Here is a 21,865-nt window from a genome sequence, read left to right on the forward strand (position 1 = left end):
AGAAACACGTAATGGACAGTTTGACTGAATCATCAGAAGATTGATTCATCGACTTTATTAGTCAGGCCAATCTATGCTGTGAAAATCTCAGCATTATTAGGACTAAACGTGCTATACAGAGACCTGATTCCAAGGGTGAACTATTATCTACAACAGCAGACACGGCCTTCGATTTCAACTATTTACAGACACCGAGTTGATATGAATAATGTTCAACATGAAACCCCGAGGCCATTAATCAAGAAGATCAGGGAACCAAAAGGGTAACAACACAGAGACACTGATGCTAAGACCTCTTAATTACATCAAGAGTTGTTTTCCGGCAGTGGAGACCGAGCAGCACGTCGAAACCAGGTATTGAAGGCTGTGACCAGGTGGGGGCAATCCTCGACACTCCGGGTCGAGAAGCTGAGGCACTGTTGGAGCAGGCCCTGAGCGTCGGAGAGCGGAAGAGTGGATATGATACTGAGGAAGGTGTCCTCGAGCTCCGTGTAGAGGGATTTGTGGCTGGAAAGCATAGGAGAGACATTGTCCTTGCACACGATCAGGACGGGGAGCCAGTCCTTCACCAGCCTCGTCCTCACCTGCAAGGTTTGGCAACAAGAAAGGCAGACATTAATGAGGATGCAAGCCATGAGAAAAACTCACAAACCATTCATTTGAATTGCCAGGTGCAAGCTCAAAGTGCAGCCTACAGTTTAATGCCTCAAATCACAGGGGCAGACTAAAATTAGCCCACGCAGGCACCTATATGTCAACCTGCCCTAATTGGCGGGTACTAGGTTGACATTCAAAAGAGGCATCAATACTGCAGCAAAAGAGAATTTAAAGTTCGAGTAATATCACCCAAGATATATCACCAGCTTTGATACAGTAATATCTCATATTTTACATGGCTCTGGCAAAGAAAGAAGGAGAACAAGAAACAAGAGTTTCTTTGACCTTCAATTTGCAACCTCCTCACTCAAAGCATGACCCAAATGGAAGAAGATTCTAGTCCCGAACAAGAAACTCTGGATCTACGCTAAGCAGCAGGACATATCAAGAATAAGAAAGTCTGTCGGTAACAAATGAGGAATTTGCCAGTTCAAAACTAGAGGACAGCTAGAACAGGAATGAAAACCAAGAGAGCGAAAAATCCAAGTCAATTAGAAACTACTAACAGAATAAGCACTTCGCTTCATCATGAAGAATCATACACATAGCCAGATAATGACATTGTCTTGAAACCCACATTTCAGGTAATGACTTCCAATGGCAGAGAAAAGATTAGGTGGAGGCATTTTTCCATGGGTGGAGAAACTACTCAGCAGTTTAACTTTACAAAGCAGCCTCTTGTCAATAACCCTAACTACCCTTTAAATGACTATGACTTTCAAAGTATGGATTACTCGAGGAAATACTTTGTTTTGCAAGGAGAAATTTCAGTACAAGTGCTATCCTGGGTGGCTTTGGCTCCAAATGGAGGAACACTCAACGTTTGGCTTGCACAATTGTCCGATACTTACATAGTAAAAGATAAGTTACGGAGTAAAAATATAGGGAGATTCACAGACATCCTAAACGAACAAAAGCAGGCAAGAAACAAGATGTAGAATTCGGAAATGCTCCCTGGCACAATTTTTTTCTCAATACTTTACTATAAATTCAGAATCTAAAGGCCACCCATGTTAGGTAAGCATATGAAACCAATTTATAGCCTTATTTTTATCAGAAAGCAATTTAAAGTAGTTCATAAGTATTTCTAGAAGAGCTCATGCAACCATCTTAAAATGTAGCAGGTGGGCTATGCCTGACACTATGTTATAGCATCTAATCTATAGATAAAAAATAGACCTCTGCTTCTTGACTTATTGTCTTAATCTCGTACGGGGAAATGCCATAAGCACAAACCTTATTAAACACTGAGAGCCTAAAAAGACATACTTTGATATTTCAACCGTCGTTATAAGATATAAACATTCGAGGTGTCAAATCCTAGTTGAAGACAGACAGACAGTCCCAAGATTGTCTCGGCTTCAGCTCGTAGTAATTTAGTTAATCTATAAAGGCTCATGTCACTGCAGAACCACAACATTTCAAGAACCGTACCAGAGTAGAAGCCAAGATGGTGCCAGAAGCCACCGCATTGGCGAGCCTTGATGTGCAGCGGAGCACAAGGGCGGGAAACCCAGGCACGATATTCCTCCAGGCATCATCTCTGAAAGCCCTCTGCAAGTCGGCTGTGAACGAAGCCTGGTCGCTCCACTCCTTCACGGCCGTGTCGGCCACCCTGAGCTCGATCATCCTCTCTACTAACCAGAGGAGGTGCCGCGCATTGGTCATGGCAGTGTGGAGGTTCAATCGTTGGATGGCCTCGGTCTCGTTATGGTCCCCGCGGAAGTCAGGACTGGAGTACTCCTCCAGAGACTCCTTCACAATCTTGAGGCTCGTCTCGAAGGCCCGCTCGAGAACCCGGCGGGCGGCCTCCCGATCGGACAGGTCCCGGAGGATCTTAGCCACGAATGCCTTGGCAAAGGCCATGTTGGAGTGGTTGTGGATCGCGGTGAGGATCAGGCCGTGGAGCATCTCCTCGCAGGAGTTGCCGGAGGAGGGAGAAACCCTAGCGAGGAGGTCCCGGGATTCATCGGCGCCCAAGAGGGGGACGAGGCTGATGACCCTGGCCTCTTCCTCCTCGGTCCAGGGGACGGCCTCGAGGAACCTGACGCAGGAGCGGATGAGGTCCTCGAAGAGGAGCTCCAGCGCGACGGGGAGGAGGTCGAGCGCGGAGGAGGCGGAGCCAATGGAAGCGGAGAGGTCGTCACCGGCGTCGGCGGCGTAGAGGAGGCGGAGGACGGCGACGTAGGCATCGACCGGGTGGGAGGTGAGGTGCTGGCGGTGGAAGGCGGTGCTGCTGCCGGGGGGGGAGGAGGAGTTAGGAGGGGGGAGCCAGCGGTCGGAGAGGAGGGCGTCGAAGAACTTGGAGCGGCGGCGGATGACGGGGGAGTGGAGGTGGATCTGGAGCTGGGAGGAGGAGTCGGAGGGGGGGACGAGGCTGAGGAGGAAGTCGGAGGAGGAGGGGTCGTTGAAGAAGGGGGGAGAGAGGGAGGAGGAGGAAGGGATGCGGGCGATGCGGCTCCTCTTCTTGGGGTTGCCCAGCTGCATCATTTGGGTGAAGCTTCACTGTGATGATCTCTCTGGAAGATCCGCCAGATGAAGATGACGATGATGATTATGAATATTTGACGATAGTTCTGGTTCTATCCCGACAACGTCCATTTTTTTTTTTTTTTGATATTTTATATATTGTTTACCGATCGAGTTATTTTGGGAATCATGCCAATGGTCCGTCTCAAATCACTGTTGCATCGGTCGCCACTCGCCAATGTCCGTCTATTAGTCCGTACCCGAGGCTTAGGCTGATCCCGATCCCGATCCCGCCCCCTCGAAGACTCACCGACCAGAATTCGGGATCCCTCAAAGGTCTAGATGAACTCTGACGGGAGTTGCGTTGCGCCAAAGTACTTCGTAGCCTCGTGAACCCTCTGTGGACGTCGGATGGATGGATGGCAGTTTGGACTCTTACCTACACCACTTGCCCCTTTTGGTAAGGGTGTAAATTGCTTGATCGGTTCGGGTGTTGTCATTTTGGGTCGGCTCGAGGAAAATGCCAGGCCAAAACCGCCGGTATAGGCTTTAATAGATCTGCAGGTTATCCATTTTATTTTTTTTGGTTACAAATGGGTCTAAACTCTAATACAATGAAAAATAAATCTTAAATAATTAATAAATGGGATGAATAATTCTACTAGATATCAAATTTGTACCTATAGGTGAACATGCGAGAGTTATGAAAGTTTTTAAAACTAAAAAGCAAATTATATAAATTTTCCTTCCGCAAATATTAAAAAAAAGAGAAAAATATATTTTTGATCTTATAAATTTAACATATAATTAATTTTGATTTTATAATATTTAAAATTACCAAATCAATTCTATACGTTTACTTCCTAAAACAATTTCGATCCTATAAATTTTGAAAAATACATTTTTAGTTTTATAAGTTAGTTTTCAATTAAAATGCAATCCTATAAATTTTTAAAAAGAAAGATATTTTTGGTCATATAAGTCACAAAATGGACAAAAATTGTTTTACGAAGCAAACGTATAAAGCTAATACAACACTTTTAAAACTTAGAAAATTAAAATTGACTGAAAACTAAATTTATAAGACTAAAAATTCTTTTTCCCATTAATAAAGAAATGCTAAATGTAACCAAACCTCCTCCAAAATCGATAAATTTTCTTTGCTGTTGATCGCTCGTCCAATTCATTTCAAAGCTTGATATTCACTGTTGTTGTTAGTCCAGCTCCTGCCAATGTGGTTCTTACTGGTATTCGGCTTACTTTACTCACAAGCAACGATTAGTTCGGGACGATGTAGATCGAGTTACAGGCTTCTTCATAGTGAATGGTCGCAAGGTTTTTGAATAGAGAAATTTCCACTACACCTATATGTCGCATTTTTAACACCAAACAAGAGAGCTGCTAATCTCCATTATAGAACAATGCACTGAAGTAGGAGTTTGCATGGATTCGAGGATGTATGACGAGCCAACTTCCTATGATTGGATAATTTGGATTCATCTCCTGTCATGAGAAGGCACTTCTTGATCACGAGTTGATGATAACACGAGGGAAGAATAGTTGCTTCAACAATCCTTTTCCTTCTTCTTTTTTTAAAATATTACTCAAACAATCCATATTTTTCTTTCAATTTGATTTCATGTCATTTGGATCCCCATCAAGTTTTCGGGTCAAACGGTTTGCTGATCCGAAAATCAATATGCAGCATTTAACCCACCCCAAATTTGCTTTCAGGTTTTTGGTTTCAGGTCGAGTTGGGTCGATCCTCCTAGGGTAGGCGATGCAGGCCAAGTGCTACCCACATCCTTGACTTGTAAGACAAGTCTTAGACTATGTTTGGTCGGCGAATCACTGATAAGAATAAGAGTAGCAGTGAGATGAATTAAGATTTTAAATCCCATGGATATTTAATGGCCTAATCTAGTATTTGGGATTAAATATTCAATGAGTATTACTCATTCATTCTGGATGAGTAACAACTAATCAAAATCCATGTAAGCAAGAGTCTATGGAATCACTATAGGCCATGTTTACCACATAGATACATATTTATTGGATGTTACACAGCCACTTGACAGAATAATACTTACCGAATATTTATTTAGTGCTTAGGGTATGTCAAGACCCGAAATTGGAACATTAGAGTTAAAGGACCAAGGTATAACTAATTAATTTTTAAAATTCCAAAATAAAAATGATTTCATAAATAAAAGCTAAAACAGTCTAACAATACAGTGGGTCGATGGTTGTCCTACACTGGCAACCAATATCCTGGTAAGATTTTAGAGGGGATGGAGGCTTGGCGATGGTGGAGGCTCGGAGGCTACCATAAATGATAATCCAAGTCACTGGTAATCTCACCGAGACAGTGGTTGGCGGCATGGCCTCACTACCATCGCTTTTCTGTTCTTCTTAGATTTCATAAATTTGAAACAAAACCATGGGTAATAATGACATTACGCAAAAATATTATTGCAATCCACAACCCATTTCCTAACTAGGATTAGCCTTAATAAGTATATCCAGTCTTATCCCAATCTTAATCCCCATCCTACTATCTATTTTATCTCATATCCCAGCGATCAAACATGGCCATATTGTCCAAGCGCAAAAATACATATCACTTTGGGTAAGATTTCTTTATTCCAAATATAGGATGTTAAGTGCTTGTCCTACATCTATAAATAATACATAAAAGTCATAGCGCATGATGTGAGAGCTTCTTTTAGGAACCCTTAGCTCTTTATGAAACGTTGTTACGTGCTTGAATAAATTCATTTGATAATCCTCAACTTCATGATTAATTGACTTTTCAATTTTAGTTCAACGAATTTTATTATATTTTATTGTGTCCATATTCAACGTATTTTGATTATTCGTCCATATTATTTATATGTATAATTATTGTTTTGGAAATTAAAAGATTTCTCGTTATTTTGAAAGAATTCTTTAATTTGAGTGATATTTTTCAAGTTCGATGTACTGACTACTCTATAAATACGAAGCAAAAATTCATCATCTAGCATCGTTTTTTTATTTATGATAATTTTTCAACACTCTAAATCTCCCATTTCTCATTGCACCAATGCATATTATGATATATATTTTTCTATAACGAGAATTATTTGGAATGTTCTTGCAAAGCATCGTAATACACAATGAATTCCCTATAAAAGCATGAGATAAGTCCTCTAACCACACGGGCTAATCCTTGTGTCCATATTACGGAATCATTGACTCTCTGCACATATGATATCGCATATAATCATATGGCTATATTGCATATTAATTAATAATATTTAGTTCTTTTTACATTTTATTGATTATATCTATTTGATAAACACGATATTTTTAACAAATAATTTCTTTATATCTATATCTACTTATACGTCATTATATATGTTAATTATTAAATTTTTATTAGAAACGCTTTGATATCCGAAAATTCAATGAATGTCTTTCTTAATCTAAAAAATTTCAACAAATAAAAAACCATCGTTAATTCCAAACTCTCTAACACGGTCAGGCCAAAAATTCTCTCCGTCTGACACGCGTGTCACCGGCCCGCCCTCGAATAATCTCCTTATTCCTACTCGCACGCCACAAAAATCTCTCCCTCTTCTTTATCTTTTCTTTTACTTTCGGCGGAAAAAAAAAAAGGTGAGAGAGAGAGCAAAGGCCGAGGAGCATTTCTCATTCTCTCTCCCTGTCTGTCTCTCCGAGAAGGACACAAATCATCAATCCGCCACCACACCCATCACTCTCACTCCTCCCCCCCCCCTCCATTCCCTGGAGATCCTCCGGAAGCTCAGCTCAGCTCAGCTCCGCTCCTTCAAGATCCCGACAGCTCGATAAGGCGAGAGACCCCACGGTCTCCACCGCCCAATGGAGGAGAAGCTGATTCAAAGGCTAGAGGCGGCGGTCGCCCGCCTCGAGGCCGTTTCCGCCACCAGGGGCCTGCCCTCCGATGACCTGGATGCCGGGTCCTCGGATCCCTCCATCCTGGCGTTCGACGATCTGATTGCTCAGTGCGTGGGAAAGGTTTCCAGCGCCGCGGAGAACATCGGCGGCCAGGTCCTGGACGCGACGAAGATCCTCCGCGAGGCTTTCTCCGCTCAGCGGGAGCTCCTCATCAAAATCAAGCAGACGCAGGTGATTTGGGGCTTGGCTTTCTTCTGTATATTTGTCTTTTGTGTCTTCCTTATATGGAAAACATTCCGTTTGTCGTACATTGTTTCAGACCCAAGTTGATGGAACCGTACAACTGTCTGTCTTCCCATGGATTTCGATTTTGATCAATATGTCTGTTCTTGAATGTTCTATAGATTTGGTCTTCGTTCTTTCTATTAGCATATGATTGTTATGGTGTGTGATGATCCAAAAATGGAGGTGTTAATCAATGGACCGGCTGACCTTTGCTGAGGAATGCTTCAGTTTGATTGTATTGTGTGGTTGACCTGTGAGGTGATTGGGAGCTCAGCTTATGGCTTCTCTGTTTTAAATTCGTTAGCAGGTTCTTCTTCTGTTTGCCTGTTGAGCTTAAGTTTGCATCGAGCTTTATGAATTCTGCATCATATGCTCGTGGTGGGCTTCTTTGATCTTGTAAGCTGTACTGACATGGTGTTATTAAGAAGTAAGATCGTTTTTTAGCACTTAATACTGTACTGGGGTGTGTTTGGGATGATTAGGAAGCTTATATTCATTCTATTATTAATAAGTAACATCAAAAGTCGCAAGTTTTCAAGCTGCTATTATCGCCGAATCAATTCACTAATGATTTTGGTTGTGTTTTTCTTCTGCAGAAACCTGACCTTGAGGGATTGGGTCAGTTTCTTATGCCACTGAATGAAGTGATAATGCAAGCAAGTGCATTGACAGAGGGCAGGCGATCCGACTTTTTTAACCACTTGAAAGCTGTGGCAGACAGTCTCACAGCCTTGGCATGGATTGCATACACTGGCAAGGATTGTGGTAGGTGATGTGCGTCTTTGCGTTCAACAGCCTGATGAGATCACTTGTAATGATGCCTGAAATTTGTCGTTGCCTTTTTTCCTTCCGAAGGTATGAGCATGCCTATCGCCCATGTCGAAGAAAGTTGGCAGATGGCCGAATTTTACAACAACAAGGTATTTTGCTGCCCATATCTGCAGTTTTTTGAAGGAAATAAGATGGGAACAAGGTACAGGAATAGAATAATTAGTCTTTCAAGTATTTTGGAATTTGTCGTCTTACTTCCTCTTGGAGATTTCTCTGCTTTACCATCTTAGAATACAATCTTGTGTGATGCTGTGAATTACAGAAATGGAATAAGAAAATGGAAGTTCATAACAATATGTGCTGTGAAAGTGTGCATGTAGGTGACCTTATTCAGTTCTACCGTCGTGCACCATGTAGTAAAGAACATCTCGTGAGCATTGCTGGTGAATTAGCTTGGACCGAGTTTTCCATACCTTTTAATGTGATCCCTTGTCTGTGTAGATTTTAACCATTACAAGAGCATGAAGTTTAAATATATGCATACTCAAATTGTTATTTTACCTTGCAGGTATTGGTGGAATACAGAAACAAAGAGTCGAATCATGTTGAATGGGCCAAGGCTCTAAAGGAACTCTATTTACCTGGTTTGAGGGACTATGTGAAGAGCTTTTACCCTCTGGGTCCTGTATGGAGTGCTACCGGGAAACCAGCTACCTCTGCACCTGCAAAAGCTTTACCAAAAGCACCAGCGCCAGGTGCACCTGCCCCTCCACCTCCACCACCAGCTTCACTCTTCAGTTCTGAATCTTCTCCCTCTTCATCATCTCGTCCCAAGGAAGGGATGGCTGCTGTTTTCCAGGAAATTAACTCTGGGAAGCCTGTGACAACTGGTAATTTTCTGCCTCTTTGTATGTCTTTCTTCGTATGTATGGCTATGAGACGATTGTGGTTTAACATTCTTGCTACTTAGGTTTGAGGAAGGTGACAGATGATATGAAGACAAAGAATCGAACAGATAGAACTGGGGTTGTTGGTGTGAGTGAAAAGGGAGGTCGAACTAGTTCACCAGCTTTTTCAAAGGCTGGGCCCCCCAAATTAGAGCTGCAGACAGGTCGCAAGTAAGTAGCCCTTTAGTTCATGGTAGCTCCGGCGATTGGGTGACTAGTAAATTTATTGAATTTCTTATTAGGTGGGTTGTTGAAAATCACATTGGAAGAAAGGATTTGGTTATTGATGATTGTGATGCAAAGCAGTCGGTCTACATATTTGGATGCAAGGATTCAGTCCTGCAGATTAAGGGTATATATAAACTCTTCCAGTCTCTGTCTTCTGGGAAAATAGTGCTTCCTCTTTATAAAATACCATCTGATCCACTGATAATATCATGTGCTGCTTGTAGGAAAAGTTAACAACATAACAGTTGACAAATGCACCAAGACAGGGGTTGTCTTTGCGGTCAGTATGAGTCCAGAAATTTGTTTCTCTTCTAATGTAAAGTAACTGATGACAAGTGCTGTAGGCTCCATCTCTTATGCCTTTGATATTTGAAACACAGGAGGTTGTTGCTGCTTTTGAGATCGTGAACTGCAATCGTGTCGAGGTGCAATGCCAGGTAGAAATCTACAAATGAATTTGGCCACCTAAACAGCTATCAGATATCTTCAGTTCTTATATCTCATTTGCACCAGATGGTACATTGAACTTCCCGAATAGTTTAGAGGCGTTAAGGATTATGTGTTGATTGAGTACCATCTTCTGGCAATTGCAGGGTTCAGCTCCTACAATATCAGTGGATAACACATCTGGCTGTCAACTGTATTTGAGCAAAGATTCACTGGATTCATCAATAACGACAGCCAAATCAAGTGAGATCAATGTTTTGGTACCCGGTGCTGAACCTGATGGTGACTTGGTATGTTGCTTATTCTATAACTTTGTGGTCAAGTTTGCAAATCTATAAGACTTTTTCCAGCTTCTTGGAGAGTTCTTGAACTTTACGTCAAGCCTGCTACTTTTACTAACAGCTGCGTCAATTTGGGAAGTTTTTCTAATGTTTGAATATACATGTGGATACTATCGGCCATCTGAAACATACAACAGAATCTCTGATTGCGTAAAAATTCCTACGCATTGCAGGTAGAGCATGCTTTGCCACAGCAGTATGTCCACACATTTAAAGATGGACACTTCACGACGTCTCCAGTTTCCCACTCCGGTGGTTAAATGAAGCTGCTGTCGATTACTTTCACGTGCTGTCCTAGAATATCGACCGATTCCATTGGTTCTGGAGTATGATGGTGGATCCTGTTTCTTTATTTTTTGGGCATAATTTATTTTCAGATGAAATTTTGTGGCTGCTTCATGATGTTACGCCACTTCCAGTTTCGAAGTATGTCTTCATTTGTTTGTAGAGCTTATCCTACCTTGGCTTGAGTCTTCTGAACTGTATCGGTTGTTTCATATTTACAACAATGTTGTGCCGACACTATATTGTAATCTTTCATTTTGTTGATCGAACGATTGAATGAGATGAGGGTTTTATTAAATCTATGCAAGTTTTCCAAGTTGCATTTGATCAGATGGATCAAGAGTACCATAGCAAGTTTAACAATCTACTGATAATTTGCTTACAGTCCTTTTCCATTTCTTCTTACCAGATATTGCCTGTAATTCTTCATCAGTCATCACAGACGAGTAAAGTATGGCTTCGGCATGGACAATCTGATGAGCCTATTTTTTCCAGATACTGAAGTCGCAAGAATAATCAAGTGGAGCCATTGGATCATTCCAATCAGGTTCAAGGACTGCTCAACTTGTCGGATCCAGCTACATAAATCTTAAGAGTCGATCGAACATACTGCCGGTCGTAATCAAGCCATGGCAGTGATATTCGCTTGGAGATTCGTTTATAGTCAGGAATCCCTGTGGGCTTGTGTCCTCACGAGTAAATATTTTGATAGAAACCTCAATCCGACGAATCCTAGTTGTCACTTTGAGTCTTGGAGAGTCTTGTTTGCTTGGCAGGTAGCTGGACCATGGTCCGTGATGGGCGCTCCACTTCCTTCTGGTACGACGATTGGACTGGGAACTGACCCTTGAGATCGATCATCTCGGGTCCCCTCCCGGCTGAGGAAGAAAATCGTCCTGTCCACCACAGTCTATCCTCGAGTGGTTGGGATTTCTCGAACATCCCTTATCAGCTCCCTACTCTCATCATAGATACAATCTCTAGCCAAGCTATTCCTAGCACAACGTCTGGGGAGGATTATGTGGTCTGAAAATTCTCTCAAGATGGTGACTTCGACATGGCCCTGGCTTACGAAATTGCCCGTGGCCGCGATCCAATTCGAAATAGGACGGAGATTGGAGATGGATATGGCGTGCTAAGTGCCCTCCTAGAATCCAAACATTCCTATGGTTGTGTTCTCACAATCGTATTCCTTGTGTGGAAACCCTCGCGAAAAGGGGAATTGGTCTCAATCCTGTGTGCAGTCATTGTTCCGTGAATGTTGGATCAACTGGCCATATTCTTAGAGATTGCCCAGCCGCCCAATCTTTCTGGTCCTGTCTCGGCTATCCTCCAACCAAGGCCAGTACCTTCTCCCTCCCTTTGGTATCTTGGCTTCGTTCTAATTGCCAAGCAACCGAATCCCACTCCTTATCCATCCGATGGGCAATCATTTTTCCACATGCCTTATGAAGTCTTTGGTTTGATAGGAATCACGGAGTCGTTAGGAGTAAACCTCTCGATGGTAATCTCCCTTTGTTAAACTGTAGTAGGGCTGCGGAGTTCTTCGCAGCGGTAAAAAAGTTGTAGTGAGGTCATGGTCAAATGGGTTCCACCAGTCCAGGCCGGTTCAAGCTTAATACCGATGGCTTGGCGCTAGGTAATCCTGGTAAGGCAGGAGGCGGTGGCATCGTCCGAGACGAGAATGGACAGTGGCGGGCAGGCTTCACACGTAGAATTGGTATAGCACCCAGTATTGTGGCCAAGCTATGGGCATTAACGACATGGACTCTAGCTCGCTCTCAGTCTTGGTATCACCCACCTTGAGGTGGAATTAGATGCCAAGGTCGTATATGATCTTGTATGGGGTGATAGTTGTAGTAATTCATTACTACGTACTCTTGTGATTGATTGCAGGACCCTCAGCAGTACATTCCAGGGTATTCGTGCTGCGCAGATCTTCCGCGAGGGGAACTTCAGCGCCGATGCACTAGCTCGGAGGCGTGTCTATTTACGAGAGCATTTTGTTGTTTTCTTTGAGCGCTCGCCGGATATGTATTTCTTATCATATGGAGACTTTATCAGTATATGCCATCCTAGATTGGTCACCAATAGGGGAGAATCGAATTCATGATGTATGGTGAACCTTAGTTTGATAAATTAATATCATGCGAAATCTAATAAAAAATCATAGAGTCGAGGACGGCACAAACAAACCGACTCAAATCAATCACTTAAATGTACTGTTCGAGCAAAACTAACTTGAACTTAATTAGTTAGGTCGTGTTTGGTAACGGAGTAAAGTACGATTATGCTTAACTCCACGGGACGAAAACAAAAGTACTTGGAGAAATTTATTATTAAAAAATTGGTTGTAATTGTAGTTAAGAAAAATATGTAAGAGAATTAATTATTAAAATGAATAAGAGGATAAAAAAGTAATGATTATATTGTTGAATTGAGAAAAAAATGAATAGTTAAAAGAATTTAATATTAAAAAATTAATTATAACAATTGTTGAGAAAAAGTACGTGAGAAAATTTATTTTTAAATTGAAAAAAATGTAGAAATTTAATGATTGTATTATTGAATTAATGAAAAAATAAAGTGGAGTTAAACGAAGTAGAGTGTGATTTAGTAAACAAACAAAGCACAAGATAAATTTACTGTTCGAACAAAACTAACTCGAACTTAATTAGTTAGGTTGCGTTTGGTCACAGAGTAGAGTATGATTATACTTAACTTCACGGGATGAAGATACAAGTAATTGAAAAAATTTATCTTAAAAAAATTAGTTGTAATTATAGTTAAGAAAACATACGTGAGAGAATTTATTATTTAATTGTATAAGAACATAAAAAAATGACTATGTTGTTGAATTGAGGGAAAAATAATGAATAATTTGGAGAATTTTTTAATATTAAAATATTAATTGTAATAATAATTAAAAAAAGTACGTGAGAGAATTTATTATTTAATTGAAAAAACGATAAAAATATAATGATTGTGTTATTGATTTGATGGAAAAGTAAAGTGAAGTTAAATGGAATAGAGTGTGATTTTGTAAAGAAACAAAGTTTATAGCATGGATAAGTCCAAGTGCGGTGGACAAAGTCAAATTGGATTTTACTTCCCTCCATAATAAAACACCACGTTAATAACCTTTCTTTTTATTATTAACTAACTATATTTATTCCTATAGCTCATTTGGTAATTCACTGCCACTATTTACAAACGCGCGCACACACACAGATATATATATATATATATATATATATATGTGCATTTCTTCTTGGTTGAGACACTGGAAGTGCAAATCATTCTAAGCATTTCTTTGATCGATCAATCCATCCATTATGGCTTCCCTTCCACAGACCTCAGCCCCAATGTCTCTTCTCCTCCTCTTAGCTTTTGCCCTGCTTCTTCACTCCGCAAGTAAGCTTTGTAGCTCTTTTACTTAAAAGAAAGTCGGGTTTTCTTTTCGAGAAAATTTTATACAGTCTTATTTCCCAAAAATGTGTTGAGAAAAACATCAATTATATGTTGCTGTGATTAATTTGTGATTTTGGCAGTAATTTGGGTAATTAATACCCATTCATCATTAGTTGGAGTTTTATTCATGCCAAGTGGCGAGCTCCAATAATTTCTCTCCTGTTTTAATTCCCTTCTAATATTGTTGGTGGACACTTTCATGATTACCTATTAATCTGTCCGATATAATCGCGCATGATTACCTATTGTTGCACGGCACCGATTCAACAGTCACCAAGGCAGCTTCGGAACCAAATGGTAGTTGGTGCATCGCGAAGACTGGAGCTGAAGTCCCAAAGCTCCAGGCAGCCCTTGACTATGCCTGTGGTCATGGCGCGGACTGCGCCTCAATCCAACCAGGAGCCCCTTGCTTTGAGCCCAACACAATCGCTGCTCATGCATCGTATGCCATGAACTGGCTCTTCCAGCACTCTGAGAAGACACCTACTGATTGCGACTTTGGCGGCGCGGCCATGCAAACTTCCACCGATCCAAGTAAAACTTCTTTTACAAAGGCCCGCTTTTATTTGAAAACCTTTTCCGAATAATTAGCCATTTTTAAAATCTATCAATACTAAAAAAATACTCACTCTTGTAGAAATGTTTTAAGTGTAGTATATACTCTCTTTCTTTATATCTAAACTCATGAATCTTCTTTTAACTGAAGAGTATTATTTCACAAATTTCTCTTGTTTTCAGGTCATGATAGCTGCGTATATCCTGGTAAATAGCAATTGAGAGAGACTTAAAGAGAGAAAGAGAAGAAAAGCTTCAGTTTGATGTGATGTGGGAAAATAAGGGGAAGAAAAAATCCGAAAAGGAGGATTATCAGAGAGAATTACTGTGTTTAGTGCCGCTTAATAAATTGATCTTCATTTTAAACGCTTTTTTTTCCTTTATCTAATATATGGGTTTGAGAGATTAAGCTAGCCTTGTCTCATTTATCCATTAATCGTATTGCGAAGGGTTACGCATTGTAGAAGCAAGAATCCAATTTCGAATATACCGCATTTCGTTCTCGCAGCTCATCTCCTGACCCATCTGATTGATTCACTAACCTTATCTCTCTCTCTCGCTATATATATATATATATATATATATATATAAATCAGAAAGGGTCTTTTTCCTTCATTTCCATTTAACCTTCTCGTCTGCATAGATAATATATTTGCATATAAATAAATATGTAAGTCTGTGTATGTTGGTTGAGACTTTTGATATCATTCGAAACATCCATTCATCGATCGATCCACTAATGGCATCATTTCCACAGACATTAGCTTTCACTCTGTTTCATCAGTACTAATAAGTTCCTCCACTTTTCCCTGTCTTTTCCATTATTAGCCTTCTCTGGGACAAGATGATCAGTTGTTTTTTTTTTTTGGGTGAGATTAGAAGGTGTCAATAATCTCTTGATTAAAACAAACAGTCCTCATTCGAGCATCGGCTTGGTTCCTTGCCACAAGGTGCTTTTAGTTGATTTCGTATCCCGATACTCCCACACCGTGGTTTATATTCATCAATTTTTATTATCTTTCTGGTACTAAAGTGGAAATTTTTATTTCAAAAGTAATAACCTCAGAAGGGCGGCCAATCGAGCCATTGGATTGTTCCAACCAATAACGGACACCCCAAGTTCCACAGATTGCATCATCGGCCGAGCCAACTACACAAATCTTAGAATCGATGGTGGCATGATCAAACCGATCATTCTAACCTCTTCAATCTAATGTTCGAGTAGAACTAACTCGAACTTAATTAGTTAATTTTTGGCCACACATATGGAGGTCAAAGACAAACATGATTTTTGCTCCCTTCATAATAAAAAGATTTTTGTTCCCTTCATAATAAAAACCGCATTAACAACCTTATAGTAACTAACTACATTTAAACCTACAGCTTATTACTTGGTAACTCATTGCCATTCCAGAAGAGACTAGACACACCCATGGGGTCCACATGCACCTTTGGGTGGGCCCACATCAAGACCTTCTTGCCCGCTTTAGATATGCACGTATACTCCCTGGTTGAGACACTGCAAAGCATTCAAAGCAGTTCTTTCGTCAATCAATCCATCAATGGCTTCTCTTCCATAGACCTCAGTTCCTATTTGGGTCATGCGAATTTGGATACCCTATAGCTTTCAAGATATCCGGATCTTATCTATATAGGACCTGTTCCGTAATTTTGGAACTGTGCCCTACCACTATTAGTCATAGAACCGAACTCTATCCGGAACTTTGTATTATATCACAGGTTCTGAATACCCGTTTAAAATCTATACTATTCTTTTTCCTTTTCTTTTTCTTTTTCTTTTTTTTTCTCGGTCACCTACTAGTGCGGCAGTCTCGAGGAACTCTCGCGGGACGGTAACCACTGTTTGGGAGTTTCGAACCGGCACTACATTACATTGCCGAGGTAGGGAGGCTTCTTCTTAGGGAAGCTCTAAAGCATGTCAGTGGCCACTACTTGAGCAACAGAGCTTCACGATTTGGCTGGTTCATGGTAGTGTCAACAAAGAAGAGTAGCAGTAGCTCACGCCTCGGGTGGAGTGGAGAACAGGAGCTAAAGTGCCTCAAGCCTAGGGAGCAGCAGCCGTTGACGCCCGGAAAAATGATTGCGATGGCTAAACGATTCTAGAGGAATGGGCGTCAATGGGGAGCTCAGGGGAGAGATGGATGAAGTAGAGATACAGAGAGCTAATTCTAGGGTTTTCCATTATATTTTTTTCCTTTTTGTTTATGTGGGATTATTAATTTATATATATATATGCATGTTGTATATTTACGTGTATATATAGAAAGGCAGGTTGCAGATCCCGGTTCTGGTTCCAGTTGTGGGTACTATCTCTGCTGGAATCGGAATCGGATTTCACCGATTCCTAATTTTTATACTCGGATCCTATCATTTTTTCTTTTTTCTTTTTTTTTTCAATTACAAAGGAAGTCCATGTAGTATATTGAAATAGAAATATTAAATATCTAATAAAGGAGCACGAGTAGTCCCACTAAGTATTGAAACTGAGACTTCTTGATCACCAGGAGAGAGGTGCGTCACCGCACTATGTCCTCTCTTGATGGACCCTATCCAATTTTCAATCAGAACTAGACCCTACCATAACGGGTAGGTTTTAATCGTTTCCAGGTATATTCGGCATCCGTACACACCTCTAGTTCTTATGGCAATGCTCCTCTTGGGTTTTGCCCTGCTTTTTCACTCTGCAAGTAAGCTCAGACGTACTTTCACTTCCCTGCATTTTCCATGGCATCAACATCAAAAGAAAGTCAAGTTTTCCTTTTCGAGAAAATTTTAAATGATCTTACTCCACAAAAACCTTTTGAGAAAACGGTAATAATGTTACTGTGGTTAATGGTGATTACGACAGTAATTTGGGTAATTAATACACATTCATCTATTTATTCTCCTGTTCTCATTCCCTTTTCGTTTTGTTGGCGTAATGTTTTGAACTTAGCTTGGTAATTACGTAAATGATCATATTTCCATTCAATCCTACCAACCCGCAGTCCTTGGGGATTTCACTTTTTCCATTTAGCCCGGAGGTATCAATAGGGCCAGAATTAGGACCAAGAATAGGGGTGTCATTTATTTAGTTATTTTAAAAAGGATTAATAACAAAAAAAATACAAAATTTTCACATTTTAACAATTCAAGCACGAATTTTTTTTTCTTAACCTAAATATGTTCATACTTTCGATTTGATATCAATTTTAGCAGGGTCCATTTTTCCGTAAATTTGGACGGAATTGAGGTCATAGAGAGCGCCGACGACCCCAATCGGGGGGTAGGGTGCTAGTGACCCCAATCATGTAAGGGGGTGTTAGCGGTCAGAATCAAGGCCATTCCCCGGAATCGGGAGAACTCTCAAATTAGGAATTCTCCCAATTCCTTTGGTGGAGTCTCGACCCCGGCTATCACTCCCCCAATTGGGGTCACCAACACCCTCCCCCTTATTGCATTCGCAGGCGCCCTCCCCTCAATTGGGGTCGTCGGCGCCCTCTATGGTCCCGATTCTGTCCAAATTAACGAAAAATTTAATGCCATGCTAGAATTGTTATCAAATCAAAAGTTTGTGCATTTTTAGTTAAAGACAAAAGTTCGCGCTAGAATTATTAAAATGCAATTTTTTTTTATTAACCCTTTGTTAACCCGTAGTAGGGCTGCAGAGTCCTTCGCAGCGGTAAAAAAGTTGCAGTGAGTTCATGGTCAAATGGGTTCCCCTAGTCCAGGCCGGTTCAAGCTTAATACCGATGGCTTGGCGCTAGGTAATCCTGGTAAGGCAGGAGGCGGTGGCATCGTCCGAGACGAGAATGGACAGTGGCGGGCAGGCTTCACACGTAGAATCGGTATAGCACCCAGTATTGTGGCCAAGCTATGGGCATTAACGACATGGACTCTAGCTCGCTCTCAGTCTTGGTATCACCCACCTTGAGGTGGAATTAGATGCCAAGGTCGTATATGATCTTGTTGGGGTGATAGTTGTAGTAATTCATTACTACGTACTCTTGTGATTGATTGCAGGACCCTCAGCAGTACATTCCAGGGTATTCGTGCTGCGCAGATCTTCCGCGAAGGGAACTTCAGCGCCGATGCACTAGCTCGGAGGCTTGTCTATTTAAGAGAGCATTTTGTTGTTTTCTTTGAGCGCTCACCGGATATGTATTTCTTATCATATGGAGACTTTATCAGTATATGCCATCCTAGATTGGTCACCAGTAGGGGAGAATCGAATTCATGATGTATGGTGAACCTTAGTTTGATAAATTAATATCACGCGAAATCTAATAAAAAATCATAGAGTCGAGGACGGCACAAACAAACCGACTCTAATCAATCACTTAAATGTACTGTTCGAGCAAAACTAACTTGAACTTAATTAGTTAGGTCGTGTTTGGTAACGGAGTAAAGTATGATTATTCTTAACTCCACGGGACGAAAACAAAAGTACTTGGAGAAATTTATTATTAAAAAATTGGTTGTAATTGTAGTTAAGAAAAAATATGTAAGAGAATTAATTATTAAAATGAATAAGAGGATAAAAAAGTAATGATTATATTGTTGAATTGAGAAAAAAATGAATAGTCAGAAGAATTTAATATTAAAAAATTAATTATAATAATTGTTGAGAAAAAGTACGCGAGAAAATTTATTTTTAAATTGAAAAAAATGTAGAAATTTAATGATTGTATTATTGAATTATTGAAAAAATAAAGTGGAGTTAAACGAAGTAGAGTGTGATTTAGTAAACAAACAAAGCATAAAATAAATTTACTGCTCGAGCAAAACTAACTCGAACTTAATTAGTTACGTGGCGTTTGGTAATAGAGTAGAGTATGATTATACTTAATTTCACGGGATGAAGATACAAGTAATTGAAAAAATTTATCTTTAAAAATTAATTGTAATTATAGTTAAGAAAACATACGTGAGAGAATTTATTATTTAATTGTATAAGAACATAAAACAGAAATGACAATGTTGTTGAATTGAGGGAAAAATAATGAATAATTTGGAGAATTTTTTAATATTAAAAAATTAATTGTAATAATAATTAAAAAAAAGTATGTGAGAGAATCTATTATTAAATTGAAAAAAACAATAAAAATATAATGATTGTGTTATTGATTTGATGGAAAAGTAAAGTGAAGTTAAATGGAATAGAGTGTGATTTTGTAAAGAAACAAAGTTTATAGCATGGATAAGGCCAAGTGCGGTGGACAAAGTCAAATTGGATTTTACTTCCCATCATAATAAAACACCACGTTAATAACCTTTCTTTTTATTATTAACTAACTATATTTATTCCTATAGCTCATTTGGTAATTCACTGCCACTATTTACAAACGCGCGCGCGCGCGCACACACACATATATATATATATGTGCATTTCTTCTTGGTTGAGACACTGGAAGTGCAAATCATTCTAAGCATTTCTTTGATCGATCAATCCATCCATTATGGCTTCCCTTCCACAGACCTCAGCCCCAATGTCTCTTCTCCTCCTCTTAGCTTTTGCCCTGCTTCTTCACTCCGCAAGTAAGCTTTGTAGCTCTTTTACTTAAAAGAAAGTCGGGTTTTCTTTTCGAGAAAATTTTATACAGTCTTATTTCCCAAAAATGTGTTGAGAAAAACATCAATTATATGTTGCTGTGATTAATTTGTGATTTTGGCAGTAATTTGGGTAATTAATACCCATTCATCATTAGTTGAAGTTTTATTCATGCCAAGTGGCGAGCTCCAATAATTTCTCTCCTGTTTTAATTCCCTTCTAATATTGTTGGTGGACACTTTCATGATTACCTATTAATCTGTCCGATATAATCGCGCATGATTACCTATTGTTGCACGGCACCGATTCAACAGTCACCAAGGCAGCTTCGGAACCAAATGGTAGTTGGTGCATCGCGAAGACTGGAGCTGAAGTCCCAAAGCTCCAGGCAGCCCTTGACTATGCCTGTGGTCATGGCGCGGACTGCGCCTCAATCCAACCAGGAGCCCCTTGCTTTGAGCCCAACACAGTCGCTGCTCATGCATCGTATGCCATGAACTCCCTCTTCCAGCACTCTGAGAAGAAACCTACTGATTGCGACTTTGGCGGCGCGGCCATGCAAACTTCCACCGATCCAAGTAAAACTTCTTTTACAAAGGCCCGCTTTTATTTGAAAACCTTTTCCGAATAATTAGCCATTTTTAAAATCTATCAATACTAAAAAAATACTCACTCTTGTAGAAATGTTTTAAGTGTAGTATATACTCTCTTTCTTTATATCTAGACTCATGAATCTTCTTTTAACTGAAGAGTATTATTTCACAAATTCCTCTTGTTTTCAGGTCATGATAGCTGCGTATATCCTGGTAAATAGCAATTGAGAGAGACTTAAAGAGAGAAAGAGAAGAAAAGCTTCAGTTTGATGTGATGTGGGAAAATAAGGGGAAGAAAAAATCAGAAAAGGAGGATTATCAGAGAAATTACTGTGTTTAGTGCCGCTTAATAAATTGATCTTCATTTTAAACGCTTTTTTTTCCTTTATCTAATATATGGGTTTGAGAGATTAAGCTAGCCTTGTCTCATTTATCCATTAATCGTATTGCGAAGGGTTACGCATTGTAGAAGCAAGAATCCAATTTCGAATATACCGCATTTCGTTCTCGCAGCTCATCTCCTGACCCATCTGATTGATTCACTAACCTTATCTCTCTCTCTCGCGATATATATATATATATATATATATATAAAATCAGAAAGGGTCTTTTTCCTTCATTTCCATTTAACCTTCTCGTCTGCATAGATAATATATTTGTATATAAATAAATATGTAAGTCTGTGTATGTTGGTTGAGACTTTTGATATCATTCGAAACATCCATTCATCGATCGATCCACTAATGGCATCATTTCCACAGACATTAGCTTTCACTCCGTTTCATCAGTACTAATAAGTTCCTCCACTTTTCCCTGTCATTTCCATTATTAGCCTTCTCTGGGACAAGATGATCAGTTGTTTTTTTTTTTGGGTGAGATTAGAAGGTGTCAATAATCTCTTGATTAAAACAAACAGTCCTCATTCGAGCATCGGCTTGGTTCCTTGCCACAAGGTGCTTTTAGTTGATTTCGTATCCCGATACTCCCACACCGTGGTTTCATTAATTCTCATTTTGTTTTTGTCAGTTGTGGCTAGATTTTGGTGATTGGAGAACGATAGTTTAAAATTTTCCTATTTTCTAGAGAATTAGAGAACTTATTTTTCTGTTCAAATCCTAATTTGGAGTTTTGTAAATGACTTAATTAAAAGGACTTCGTGACAATAGAGAGACAGCGCACAATTGCGAAGCATTTATTTTGCAATCACAAAGTCGATGGAATACAGAGATGGTAATGAAGAATACAAACTCAAACCAAGATCACAAAGGATATTTTACACTCCCTTCCATCCGCCAGGGTCGTGCACTACTATAGACTGATTTGAAGTCGCCTGTATCAACAATG

At 39.9% G+C, this 21,865-nt stretch overlaps 4 protein-coding genes across 5 annotated transcripts; 3 read left to right on the forward strand and 1 right to left on the reverse strand.

Annotated features, from left to right (window-relative positions):
• Positions 1-19: 19 nt before the first annotated feature.
• On the reverse strand, positions 20-3,273 carry LOC116195917 (BTB/POZ domain-containing protein At1g63850-like). Its single transcript, XM_031525346.1, has 2 exons — positions 2,092-3,273; positions 20-584 (listed from the first exon to the last, which is right to left on the reverse strand). The coding sequence occupies exons 1-2, from the start codon at positions 3,145-3,147 to the stop codon at positions 306-308; spliced, it is 1,335 nt and encodes a 444-aa protein (XP_031381206.1). The 5' UTR covers positions 3,148-3,273; the 3' UTR covers positions 20-305.
• A 3,504-nt stretch (positions 3,274-6,777) lies between these two features.
• On the forward strand, positions 6,778-10,678 carry LOC116196894 (cyclase-associated protein 1). Of its 2 annotated transcripts, none has more exons than XM_031526824.1 (10): positions 6,778-7,278; positions 7,929-8,097; positions 8,188-8,252; positions 8,672-8,993; positions 9,074-9,221; positions 9,293-9,402; positions 9,503-9,558; positions 9,659-9,715; positions 9,872-10,015; positions 10,240-10,678. In XM_031526824.1, exons 1-10 carry the CDS (start codon positions 7,012-7,014, stop codon positions 10,324-10,326), a joined length of 1,425 nt encoding a protein of 474 aa, XP_031382684.1. In that variant the 5' UTR covers positions 6,778-7,011; the 3' UTR covers positions 10,327-10,678. The 2 variants fall into 2 exon arrangements, with proteins under 2 accessions (XP_031382684.1, XP_031382685.1); XM_031526825.1 differs by lacking the exon at positions 6,778-7,278 and adding an exon at positions 7,687-7,728.
• Positions 10,679-13,626: 2,948 nt separating this feature from the next.
• Positions 13,627-14,889, forward strand: LOC116197382 (glucan endo-1,3-beta-glucosidase 7-like). The gene is made up of 3 exons (XM_031527519.1): positions 13,627-13,765; positions 14,093-14,356; positions 14,561-14,889. Exons 1-3 carry the CDS (start codon positions 13,687-13,689, stop codon positions 14,590-14,592), a joined length of 375 nt encoding a protein of 124 aa, XP_031383379.1. The 5' UTR covers positions 13,627-13,686; the 3' UTR covers positions 14,593-14,889.
• Positions 14,890-19,768: 4,879 nt separating this feature from the next.
• Positions 19,769-20,840, forward strand: LOC116197390 (glucan endo-1,3-beta-glucosidase 7-like). The gene is made up of 3 exons (XM_031527531.1): positions 19,769-19,915; positions 20,243-20,506; positions 20,711-20,840. Exons 1-3 carry the CDS (start codon positions 19,837-19,839, stop codon positions 20,740-20,742), a joined length of 375 nt encoding a protein of 124 aa, XP_031383391.1. The 5' UTR covers positions 19,769-19,836; the 3' UTR covers positions 20,743-20,840.
• Positions 20,841-21,865: the final 1,025 nt, after the last annotated feature.

Source organism: Punica granatum, chromosome 2 (assembly GCF_007655135.1).
Source record: "Punica granatum isolate Tunisia-2019 chromosome 2, ASM765513v2, whole genome shotgun sequence".
NCBI classification, from domain to species: domain Eukaryota; kingdom Viridiplantae; phylum Streptophyta; class Magnoliopsida; order Myrtales; family Lythraceae; genus Punica; species Punica granatum.

Excerpts from the sequence above, each read along its gene's own strand:
- LOC116195917 (XM_031525346.1), bottom strand. The coding sequence starts at position 3,147 with ATGATGCAGCTGGGCAACCCCAAGAAGAGGAGCCGCATCGCCCGCATC. Across the intron at positions 585-2,091 it reads CCATCTTGGCTTCTACTCTG|GTGAGGACGAGGCTGGTGAA; the intron begins GTACGGTTCTTG and ends CAAACCTTGCAG.
- LOC116196894 (XM_031526824.1), top strand. The coding sequence starts at position 7,012 with ATGGAGGAGAAGCTGATTCAAAGGCTAGAGGCGGCGGTCGCCCGCCTC. Across the intron at positions 8,994-9,073 it reads TGGGAAGCCTGTGACAACTG|GTTTGAGGAAGGTGACAGAT; the intron begins GTAATTTTCTGC and ends CTTGCTACTTAG. Across the intron at positions 9,222-9,292 it reads GAGCTGCAGACAGGTCGCAA|GTGGGTTGTTGAAAATCACA; the intron begins GTAAGTAGCCCT and ends ATTTCTTATTAG.
- LOC116197382 (XM_031527519.1), top strand. The coding sequence starts at position 13,687 with ATGGCTTCCCTTCCACAGACCTCAGCCCCAATGTCTCTTCTCCTCCTC. Across the intron at positions 13,766-14,092 it reads CCTGCTTCTTCACTCCGCAA|TCACCAAGGCAGCTTCGGAA; the intron begins GTAAGCTTTGTA and ends CCGATTCAACAG. Across the intron at positions 14,357-14,560 it reads GCAAACTTCCACCGATCCAA|GTCATGATAGCTGCGTATAT; the intron begins GTAAAACTTCTT and ends TCTTGTTTTCAG.
- LOC116197390 (XM_031527531.1), top strand. The coding sequence starts at position 19,837 with ATGGCTTCCCTTCCACAGACCTCAGCCCCAATGTCTCTTCTCCTCCTC. Across the intron at positions 19,916-20,242 it reads CCTGCTTCTTCACTCCGCAA|TCACCAAGGCAGCTTCGGAA; the intron begins GTAAGCTTTGTA and ends CCGATTCAACAG. Across the intron at positions 20,507-20,710 it reads GCAAACTTCCACCGATCCAA|GTCATGATAGCTGCGTATAT; the intron begins GTAAAACTTCTT and ends TCTTGTTTTCAG.